This window comes from Conger conger, chromosome 18 (genome assembly GCF_963514075.1).
Source record: "Conger conger chromosome 18, fConCon1.1, whole genome shotgun sequence".
NCBI lineage: Eukaryota > Metazoa > Chordata > Actinopteri > Anguilliformes > Congridae > Conger > Conger conger.
Window position 1 is genome coordinate 31,306,201 of NC_083777.1, and position 11,725 is coordinate 31,317,925.

Here is an 11,725-nt window from a genome sequence, read left to right on the forward strand (position 1 = left end):
TGACCTCCACTGTGTCCTGAAACGATACACGTTTACCATGCACATGGTTGACTGTGCTTTAAATTCTACATTTTTTTTGTTAAACACATTAACATTTTTCAGTGCAACACACTGAATACATTGTACCAGGATCACTTTAGCTAATTGTGTTCTGTCGAATGCTCTACCAGGGATCACAAAAACTGCTGGTGTTCCACCCTCCCTTTACCTGGGAGCCGGGCGTGAAGCCGGTCTGGCCAATCAGGAATCGGGAGCACTTAATTGCTCGGTTAATTTACCCGGGAGAAAAAACCCGGGCTGGATTTGGATTTGGATTCGAGGGCCTGATTGGATGATCCCTGCTGAGCAGCTTATAGTGGCCTGTACTGCATTGTGGGGAGGAAAGTGGGAGAAGGAGCAGTGTGGTCAGTTTCCTCATTTATTGACTGGCACTGGGGAGCCCAGGGCCTTTAGGCCGCGTTGATGTGGGAGTCGATCCAGTCGGTGAACTTCGTGACGCGGGTGTAGACTCCGGGCTTGTTCTTCTTGCCGCAACTGTCCCCCCAGCTCACCAGGCCGTGGACGTAGTGAACCTCGTCTTTCTCGCACACCAGGGGTCCCCCGGAGTCACCCTGGGGGGACGGAGACAGACCCGCGTTAGTGACCCCGACCTGGGCCAAATACCGAATTGTTTTGGATTCATATGCTTCTCTGTGGCCGCATCGAGACTGTGGAAACACACTGCCTCTCTCCATCAGGTCTGCACCAGCCATACACACCTTCAAACCCCAGCTCAAATCTCACTGGTCTTCCCTTGCTTTTAATTCCACATGAGAACTGTCTTTGTTGTTGTTTTTGTTCCATCTTTGTGTATTATTACAGTACTGTGGATTTTGTTTTTCACTTTTTATTCTTATATCTATAAATAAACATGACTTGACTTGAGCTCGTTGGAACCTATGAAACGCTCTCAAGAAGTCTAAACCCCGCCTTCAGGTCCTCCCGGTTGGTTGCATCAGGTAAGATCAGTTGAGCACAGAAAAGTGTACTAAACTGGTTCCCCCTTTTCCACCCCATGGGGGAGCTCTACCTCTCCTCCACTCACCTGGGAGCTCTACCTCCCTCCTCCACTCACCTGGGAGCTCTACCTCCTTCCTCCACTCACCTGGGAGCTCTACCTCTCTCCTCCACTCACCTGGGAGCTCTACCTCCCCCCTGCACTCACCTGGGAGCTCTACCTCCCCCCTGCACTCACCTGGGAGCTCTACCTCCCTCCTCCACTCACCTGGCAGGAGTCCACTCCGCCCTTCAGGTAGCCTGCGCACAGCATGCTGTCGTCCAGCACGTCTCCGTACACCTCGGGGGACTTGCAGCGGCTCTGGGCGATGAGCAGCACCTTGGCGTCCAGCAGCTTGCTGGAGCCGAAGTCAGCTTCACAAAGGGAAAACAAAACGTTATGGGGCGCTGGTCAGGGATGTGGGGTTTCCCAGTGTTTCAACCAACTCAGTCACTGGTGTCAAACTCCAGTCCTGGAGGGCCGCAGTGTCTGCAGGTTTAACTCCAGTCCTGGAGGGCCGCAGTGTCTGTGGGTTTAACTCCGGTCCTGGAGGGCCGCAGTGTCTGCGGGTTTAACTCCAGTCCTGGAGGGCCGCAGTGTCTGTGGGTTTAACTCCAGTCCTGGAGGGCCGCAGTGTCTGTGGGTTTAACTCGAATCCAGGCTTTCAGGGTGTCCTCAGTACTACTGGTTCATTTCAGTCACTGGTCAGCTAAAGAATCCACACACCTTGTTCTGGAGGCCTTAATGGGCAGCTGAGTGAAAGGAAACCACAAAATCCTGCAGACTGGCCCCCTGGGACTTTGACGTTTGACACCCCTGAACTAGCTGGACTGGAAAGGTAAACAAAGAATAATGCAAATTCAATTGCCCCTAATTTCCCTAATTTCAATAGTTTGCTAGGGTAAAAAGATGATAGAAGGCCTAAGCCAGGAATCATCAACTCCGGCCCTGGAATGCAAATCCAGCCCTGGTTTTATTTCTCCTGGGTAATTGGTGCTACTGATTGGACTTCACACCTGACTCCCAGGTAACGGGAGGGTGGGAAACCGGCTCTTGATTCTGGTAAACTGCTGATCCCTGGACTAAGCTGTTCTTCAATATAGTGTAAATTCTGTGGCGCACGAAAGAGTTGACACCGTATGCCTGATATTTCTGTGGTGCGAGAGGGAAGGGGTTTCACTGTACATGTTTCGGTGGATCCCCATCCCGATATGGTGCATTGGGTCCCGTCCGGCAGTGCGGATGGGGGCAGGCAGGCGGTCTTCACAACCTTTGTTTCATTGGCACAGTGACCAGCAGGACCTTTCAGCTTCAGCAGAGCTTCAGGGTGAGAGAGACGCTTCAGACAAAAAAAACTGGCGGCAGAAACTCTCTCCACTCATTACATTACATTACATTATTGGCATTTGGCAGACGCTCTTATCCAGAGCGACGTACAACAAAGTGCATACCCATAACCAGGGATAAGTTCGCTGAAAGACCCTAGAGGGAAGTACAATTTCAACTGCTTACGCTCCGAGACATCGTGAGAGCGTGGCGAATGTACATATGAAATACAATTGGAAAGGAAAATAAGTAGGAATAAGTAAAATAAGATTCAAAAGGAAACGATAAAATAATTGAACTTCAAATGCATTGAATAAATTAAAATTAAAATTAAATTAAAATAACATAAAACACCCAAAGGTCAGGCTAACCAGAGTATTTATCATCACTTTGTTTTAATTCTGGACACTATTAAGTCTCAGGGTTTCCTGTAAAGCGGTTGTCCTGACCCTAGGACCCTGAAGAGATAACGGTCCTGAGAGTGTGTCCTATGGATACCATTTCTCCAGTCCAGCAGCACTGAAGGATATGCTGGTAGTTTTTGTAGAAGCGCCTTATAAATCAACAGATACCGATGACGCCAACATGCATTCAGTCAGACGTATAGCCGGACTTACCAATGTCATTGTAGACTGCCCAGGGAGCCTCCCGGTAGTTTTCGTGCAGAATCACCCGCTCCACCTCCACCACCTGCTCTGAAGGCTCAACCTTGACCAGGTCCACTCCACCCAGGACGACTCTCATCGAGTTACTCGAGCTTCTGTTGGAGCGAACGCGTTTCATCACTGAACAACCACTTCAAGGCCCCGGAGCTGCAGCAGCCATTACTGACGAAGCTTTACTCCAGAGCTGCCCAACCCTGCTCCTGGAGAGCTGCCCAACCCTGCCCCTGGAGATCTGCCCAACCCTGCTCCTGGAGAGCTGCCCTGACACGCCTGATTTGCCATCAAGCTGTTGAATGAGGTGTGCCTTGATAGGGTTGGAGTGAAAACCTACAGGAAGGAACAGGGTTGGGCAGCCCTGACTTGGTCATACTGACAGTGGTTAGGGAAGAGTAGTATAGTATACTCACTGGTTGGGTACAGTAGTGTGGTATACTCACAGTGGATGGGTACAGTAGTGTGGTATACTCACTGGTTGGGTACAGTAGTGTGGTATACACAGTGGTTGGGTACAGTAGTGTGGTATACACAGTGGATGGGTACTGTAGTGTGGTATACACAGTGGATGGGTACTGTAGTGTGGTATACACAGTGGATGGGTACTGTAGTGTGGTATACACAGTGGATGGGTACAGTAGTGTGGTATACTCAGTGGATGGGTACAGTAGTGTGGTATACACAGTGGTTGGGTACAGTAGTGTGGTATACACAGTGGTTGGGTACAGTAGTGTGGTATACACAGTGGATGGGTACAGTAGTGTGGTATACACAGTGGATGGGTACAGTAGTGTGGTATACACAGTGGATGGGTACAGTAGTGTGGTATACTCAGTGGTTGGGTACAGTAGTGTGGTATACACAGTGGATGGGTACTGTAGTGTGGTATACTCACAGTGGATGGGTACTGTAGTGTGGTATACACAGTGGATGGGTACAGTAGTGTGGTATACACAGTGGATGGGTACAGTAGTGTGGTATACTCACAGTGGATGGGTACTGTAGTGTGGTATACTCACAGTGGATGGGTACTGTAGTGTGGTATACTCACAGTGGTTGGGTACAGTAGCGTGATATACTCACATGCAGTGGCCAGCGGTCAGCACCCAGCAGGGCTTGATGAGTACCCCCCCGCAGGTGTGCTGGTAGCTCCACGTGGATCCTTTGGGCCGGATCTGCACGGACGCCTGCCAGGGGTGGGCCCCAGGGATGGACTTCATCCCACCGTACACCCGTTGCGCGAACCTGCTGGGCTGGGGCTTCCCACAGGTGGCAAATTCAGTCTGGTTCTCCGCCACCGGGCCTTCGGTGGGCTTTGCCGTTGGGGCTGGGGTTTTGGGCTCATCTGTTCCCGTTTCATCGACTACGGTCGGGGTCACGTGCTCTCCCGACCCGGAAGCGGTCGTTACGTGTACGGGTGGTGGTGAGGTCACTGCCTCCGCAGGTCCTGTCGCGGTCACTTCCTCTGCCGACCCGGAAGCAGTCGTTGCCTCTTCGGGGCTGGCTGTGGTCCCTCTCTCTTCAGGCACGGTTGGGATGGCTGTAAATGTGCAACCATTGCATCTCAGAATGCACTGTCAATGAAGTGGTCTGAAACACTGAAAGTCTGAATATTTCAGGAGATTCATTTTATCAGCTTCAGTTGAGTTTCAAAATGATATTTTCTAACCTAAAAAAACCTAATGATGTATGAAACATGGATATTTAGATATCCCAGCATGCACTGCTCCATTCGATTTGATCAACTTGTTCCCAACCCTGTTCCTGGAGATTTACCTTCCTGTAGGATTTAATTTCAACCACTATTTGGCACACGTGATTCTTCTAATTATCAGCTCAACTCCAGCTGGAGTGCTTTGTTAGGCCTGGAGTGAAAGCCTACAGGATGGTAGATCTTCAGGGGCAGGCCTGAGAACCACTCCAATACCTGCTGTGTGCAAGAGAACTGAGAATGGGGTCAGACGTGTTATATCTCCAGTGGTACCTGTGGATGCACTACACTCCTTCACGTTGCAGTAGTCCCATTTCAGTTTCCTCTTTCGTCTTATGAAACACCAGGGCTTGACATCCCCATCAGGATTTCTACAGAAAATTCAGAGCACAGGGTGTTTGGATTAAAAGTGTCTGCCAAATGACCAAAAAAAATTAAATAAATATATACTTTTTTATAAAAAAAGTTTTATTTAATTTATTTATTTAATTTTTTTTGGTCATTTGGCAGACACTTTTAATCTAAAGCGATTTACAAGTGCATGGGTTCTTCCGCAAGTTAAAAGCATCAAATCCATAACTAGCAAAACACGCATATGAGAATGTGTGAATGGTTGGTGTGTGTGTGTGTGTGTGTGTGAGAGAGAGAGAGGGAGAGAGAGAGAGAGAACAAGCATGATGGCCGAGACCTGACCTGCAGTGGTTGTGGGGTCCGAGCCCGTCCTCGTCTTCGAACATGGTGAACGGGTCCGTGCCCTGGTCAAGGATGAAGTGGGAGTTCCAGAACAGGCATTCGTCACCATCCTCCGTCTCGCTCACCTGTCCTCGGTAGGACTCCCCGTTCCCCTCGCGGCAGTCCTCCGGCCCTGGAGACACGAATCGCGGGGCAAACCCCATCGTGAATGCCTTCCTGGATGCAGGTTTGTTTTTTTTATGGAATGTTTTTCAAAATTCTAATTCAGCGGTCAAGAACTGCATTGATTTCAGCTGGTGTGCGTTTAAGACGGCAAACGTTCGCGGCGAACTATGTCTGCAGCAAACAGTTGAACGATTTTAATGAACATTCTATTTAGTCTGCCACCGACGCCTTTTTAATACAAACCGATGCCACGAACAATGCCAGCTACCTGATTCCTTGCTTACCCGTGATTTATTTTTAAAGGCAATATTTATTTTTTTAAATATCACATTGATTAACTAATTAACTGTAGATTCATGTTCTCTGCGTTTTCACCGTCCGGAGCCGTTTGTTCGTTGGCCTCGCACTAACTTTTCAAACTGTTAGCTAACGTTCGTGGTGAACATAAAAAAAAAAAAAAGTTTGAATATGTTGGCTAACGTTAGCTAACATTCGCCGTCTTGAACGCACATCAGTACAGGTTGTTACATCAGCATTAGAACGTTCAGTTAAGAACGTGTATGTATGGTCTTAAACCTTCAAGGGTTAAGCGGGTCCCGATCGATATTTTACCAACGCTGAAAGGGCAAACGGGGACAGAATGCTGCATAAATTATTTACCGACTTGACAGAACTTCCCCGTGAAGGTGTCCGGACATGCACACTCAAATTTGTCCCCATCCGCGATGCAGGATCCCCCGTTTTTACAGGGGCCGGGGTTGCACAGCAACACTAGAACAACACAACAACAACACTCAACACAGAGTAAAAACACACAACACGCATAACATGGTCAGGTGAAGGATTCATATGGACAACTTCATAGGGACAGCCAGTCATAAATGGTAAATGGTTGGCATTTATATAGCGCCTTTATCCAAAGCGCCGTACGTGCTTCTCATTCACATTTTACATTTACATTTTAGTCATTTGGCAGAGGCTTTTAATCCAAAGCGACTTACAAGTGCATAGGTTCTACCATAAGTCAAAGCATCACATCCAGAAACTAGTAAAATACACATGAAATGCTGTTCTAAACATAGTTGTCATCATAAGTGCCTTTTTTCTTTTCTTTTTTTTTTTCTTTTTTTTTAGGGTTAGACATGGATAGGGATATCAGAAAGGAGGGGCAGGGGAAATCAGGAGGGAGGACTAAGGTAGAGTTTGAAAACGTGGGTTTTGAGTCTGCGTCGAAATAGGGGCAGGGATTCTGCTGTTCTGACAGTGGTAGGCAAGTCATTCCACCACTGAGGAACCAGAACGGAAAACAGGCGTGAACGTGCAGCTCGACCGCCAGGTGCACGTAGAGAGGGAACCGTAAGGCGACCAGAGCTGGCAGACCGGAGTGGTCTAGCTGGGGAGTAGGGAGTGATCAGGGATTGTATGTAAGGTGGGGCAGTCCCCTTAGCAGCCTGAAATGCCAACACTAGGGCCTTGAAACGGATGCGTGCGGCAATAGGAAGCCAGTGGAGGCCAATGAGAAGCGGGGTGACATGAGCCGACCTGGGCTGTCTGGTGATCAGGCGGGCTGCAGCATTCTGGACCAGCTGGAGGGGCTTGATGGCACACGCTGGGAGACCGGCTAGGAGGGAGTTGCAGTAATCCAGGCAGGAAATGACGAGCGCCTGGACTAGGAGCTGGGTGGCTTTCTCAGTCAGGAGATGACGGATACGGCGTATATTATACAGAAAGAACCTGCAGGTTCTGGCAGTGGAGGATACTTGCGGAGCCAGGGTGAGGCAGTTATCAAGAGTCACCCCAAGATTCTTTGCCGTACGGGAGGAGGAAGCTACAAAGTCCTCAACAGTCAATGAGAGGTCGATTGACGGAGAGGACTTAGCAGGGATGTAGAGAAGCTCAGTTTTGGCAAGGTTGAGCTTCAGGTGATGGGAAGTCATCCACGCAGAGATATCAGCCAAGCAGGCAGAGATCCGTGTGGTGATTTGGGTGTCGGGGGGGAAGGAAATGAAGAGTTGGGTGTCATCAGCGTAGGAATGATAAGAAAAGCCGTGGGAAGAGATAACAGAGCCAAAAGACATGGTGTATAGCGAGAAGAGGAGAGGCCCAAGAACCGAGCCCTGCGGGACAGTTCGTAGGGGGTGAGGGTCGGAGACTGAGCCCCTCCAAGTCACCTGGTAGGAGCGACCAGAGAGGTAGGAGGAAAACCAAGCGAGTGCAGAACCTGTGACACCCATCCCAGACAGCGATGAGAGCAGAATCTCATGGTTGACTGTATCGAAGGCGGCCGACAGGTCGAGGAAGATGAGGACAGAGGAGAGGGATTTTGCTTTAGCAGAATGGAGTGCCTCAGTGACCGCGAGCAGGGCGGTCTCAGTGGAGTGGCCACTCTTGAAGCCGGACTGGTTGGGGTCATGGAGATTGTTCTGGAGAAGATAAGTGGACAGTTGGGAGCAGACCGCCCGTTCCAGAGTTTTAGCGAGAAAGGGAAGAAGAGAGACAGGCCGGTAGTTGTTGAGGGCAGAGGGGTCAAGAGTAGGTTTTTTGAGCAGGGGAGTGGCTCTGGCCCTCTTCAGGGAAAAACACACAACACGCATAACATGGTCAGGTGAAGGATTCATATTCACCCATTCATACACACACTCACACACCGACGACGATTGGCTGCCATGCAAGGCGCCGACCAGCTCATCAGGAGCATTTGGGGGTTAGGTGTCTTGCTCAGGGACACTTCGACACAGCCCGGGCAGGGGATCGAACCGGCAACCCTCCGACTGCCACAAGACTGTTCTTACTGCCTGAGCCATGTCGCCCCCCTGAACAGCCAAAGTAGTCAGCATGTAAGGTAACTCCCCAGTAGTGAGTGAAAACGAAAGGGAAGAAATCTGAGGAGGGGCGTGTGTGGGGGGCGTGTGGGGGGTGTGTGTGGGGCGTGTGGGGTGTGTGTGTGTTGTGTGTGTGGGGCGTGTGTGTGGGGTGTGTGAGGGGCGTGTGGGGCGTGTGTGGGGGGGTGTGGGGTGTGGGGCGTGTGTGTGGGGTGGGGTGTGGGGCGTGTGTGGGAGTGTGGGGCGTTTGTGTGGGGTGTGTGTGGGGTGTGTGTGTGGGGTGTGTAGGGCGTGTGTGGGGGCGTGTGTGTGTGGGGTGTGTGGGGCGTGTGTGGGTTGTGTGTGGGGTGTGTGTGTGGGGTGTGTGGGGTGCGTGTGTGGGGCGTGTGTGGGGTGTGTGTGGGGTCCGTACCTTTTTTGCAGTCCGGAGGCTGATATGGATCCTTGCACTTGCACTGGTAGTACGGATGTGATGAGGTCAGCACACACTGACCATGACCACATCTGTTTCTCCTACAGACCTTATGTGCTGGAAAACAAACGATTGCTCAGAAAATAAACACCTTTTTATTTTTCAACCTGTCCCGTAATTAAGTAGAAAACTGCACTATATATAAACGCGCACACACACATACACTCCGGTACGCAAACGTTTAGGCACACTTTAAACCGCGTATTAAAATAAAAAGTGAGGGCAATCTTTCGGAGAAAGCGTACCTTTCTGGCACCTCTTTCCCTTGAAGGGTCTGGGACAGTCGCATTTAAACTTCCCCTTCTTCACCTCGCACACCCCGTTGTGGAGGCACGGGTTTGGATTGCACTCGTCTTCGGGGAGTTCTGCGCAATAGAAATGTAACCTATTTTACCTTACGACACAATCATGTGCATTCCTGTGTCCCGCTATGTACATCACTGCATTACATTAATGGCATTTGGCAGACGCTCTTATCCAGAGCGACGTACAACAAAGTGCAAAGTGCATACCCATAACCAGGCACAAGTGCGCTGAAAGACCCTAGAGAGAGAAGTACAGTTGTACAGAATGACCACAAAGATGAACTCGAGCCTCGTAGATTAATGTGATGACAAGGATTATATCGAGAAACCCCGTTTTAGGAAACACAACACTAGTAATAATAAAGTACATACATATAACTTATGCAGGAATAACAATAAACAGCTTTCATAGCCAAGATCCTACATCCTACTCATAATCGGACTCAGCACATGCAATGTGCTTTTCTGTGAAATTAGCCGACTGTGTCTTCTTCTATGGTGTGGAGTGTTTAATACAAACACACATATTTGTTGCCATTATATAATTATAATGCATTCTAATATAATGCTAATCTAGATGGACTGAGATAAAGTTGATCTTACCTTGTAGATCAAACAGCCAGTCTGAGTCATCTTCCTCGCTCGGGGTATCTGTAGCCTCATAATCATATTCGGCTGATTTAGAAATAAAATAAAACCGTATTATTGTCTGTGTTGTAAAACACAGGCGCAGTATCACAGACTTCACAGAGCTAAGCACAGTTGTTGCCCAGGTTACCAAAACGGCAGTGCAAGACGTTAAATAGTATGAGTACCAGATCCACGTAATGGCTTCCGCGTAATTTTCGTAATTCTTTGAAAACTAAACGAACGTTATGTGGGAATTACTGAGTGGGCCTTTAAAGGGGTTGAATCCGCGACGGCTAAAGCAAAGGCGTTGGTCCAGATTGAAAAAAACGGGTTCCGATTTGAAAATTAGCTTGAGTACAGAGCCAAAGCAACAATAGTTGGGTCACTGCCCTAATGCTTTTGCATTTAACGATATATGGCAGAGATCATCCAATCACGGCCCTCGAAGTCCGCGCACTGCTGGTTTTCCATCCTCCCTTTACCTCGAAGTCAGGGATGAAGACCAATCGGTAGAACTAATTGCTCAGCTTATTACCGTGGAAAAAAAAAAACAGGCCGAATTTGGATAGGAGGTGCTGAGTCGATGATGGCTGGTATGTGGGCTACTCACGTTCTGGGCTGAGAAACCAATCAAACCATTTTCCAGCTTTGGGATTTTTCCCACGCGGGTGCTCGTGCTCGTGTCCGTGTCCGTGACCGTGCTTGTCGCCGTGATCGTGCTTGTCGCCGTGCCCGTGCCCGTGCTTGCCCAGCTGAACACACAGGAAACAGTCCTCAACACCTCAGAGAGCTAGTGATCTTAGTCACTAGGCCCAAATATGTTAGCATGTAGAGTTATCTGGCTAAATGGCTACATAAAGGTGCTATGCTACAGAAGCAGGAGTCACCAACCCTGTTCCTGGAGATCTATCGTCCTGCAGGTTTTCTCTCCAACCTTGACAAAGCACACCTCACTCAACAAATTAGTAGAATCATGTGTGCCAAGTTAGGGTTGAAGACAGACAGGAGTCAGAATGTAAAAGTCCTGCCATGTGCTTCTTCCACCCAAGAACTGTCTAATTAGCTCTCCCTCCTGACTGAACAACAATTGTGCTAATTATCAAATCAAGGCCAGTGGAACAAAATACTGGGACATTTACTTTCTGAACCTGGATTTTCCAGCTCTGCCCCTTGCTGTTAGCTGACTCCATGCACCAAAGTGTAATATGCACCATGGTGGTTCACCCCAGTTATCACCCCAGTTGTTACTGTTGTATTAAATGGTACAGACAGCAGTACCTGCCAACTGAAGTGCCAGTCTGACGGACCAGCCCTGCATATAGCAATGAAAACCAATCAGATCCTGCGGATTGTATCTGTCCCACTATGTGAAGCTAATTCTAATCATAATCACCACTCACAAATATATTAGAACTAGTATTATAACAAATCACATTAATGCAAAAACTCTAGTGCAATATATTATGCATATATAAACAACATGTAATGTTCATGAAAACGGGTCTTACAGTAGAGTGACTGTGTTATTGGTGCACCAATAAAACCATATTTTCAATGCTATAAAAGCACCCATGGAATCTGATATTATGTACTCTGAGAAAACCCAATAACCAGAACAGCCCTATGAATATTAGAATGAATATTACAAATTAAAAGTCTCAGTCTCCAAATGGAATTAACACTCCTTGGCTGCAGTTTGGTGCTTTGCAATTAAAAAATAAAATAAAAATTTTTTTAACGAAGGCTGAGACTGTACAATTTGCTATACTACACCTGAGCAGGTACGACCAGGGCAGAGAAGAGCAAGAGGAACAGCAGTTTGGAGTCCATTCTGCCCGTCCGTCTGTGAGCCGCGGGGCAACTGGATGGCGCCGGAGCCTGCCCTCAGGGGTAGGCGTGGACGCGG

The 11,725-nt window shown here is 48.7% G+C and overlaps 1 protein-coding gene across 1 annotated transcript; it reads right to left on the bottom strand.

Moving 5' to 3' along the window:
- Nucleotides 1-404: 404 nt before the first annotated feature.
- On the bottom strand, nt 405-11,725 carry LOC133118210 (hyaluronan-binding protein 2-like). Its single transcript, XM_061228020.1, has 13 exons — nt 11,593-11,725; nt 10,430-10,571; nt 9,793-9,864; nt 9,130-9,249; nt 8,825-8,941; nt 6,251-6,361; nt 5,426-5,597; nt 5,006-5,103; nt 4,105-4,561; nt 2,980-3,122; nt 2,222-2,356; nt 1,265-1,410; nt 405-611 (listed from the first exon to the last, which is right to left on the bottom strand). The coding sequence occupies exons 1-13, from the start codon at nt 11,647-11,649 to the stop codon at nt 450-452; spliced, it is 1,932 nt and encodes a 643-aa protein (XP_061084004.1). The 5' UTR covers nt 11,650-11,725; the 3' UTR covers nt 405-449.

Coding starts and splice junctions, on each gene's coding strand:
- LOC133118210 (XM_061228020.1), bottom strand. CDS start 11,649: ATGGACTCCAAACTGCTGTTCCTCTTGCTCTTCTCTGCCCTGGTCGTA. Junction 6,362..8,824: donor GCCTCCGGACTGCAAAAAAG/GTACGGACCCCA, acceptor GTGTTGTTCTAG/TGTTGCTGTGCAACCCCGGC. Junction 4,562..5,005: donor GGAGTGTAGTGCATCCACAG/GTACCACTGGAG, acceptor GCACATTTACAG/CCATCCCAACCGTGCCTGAA.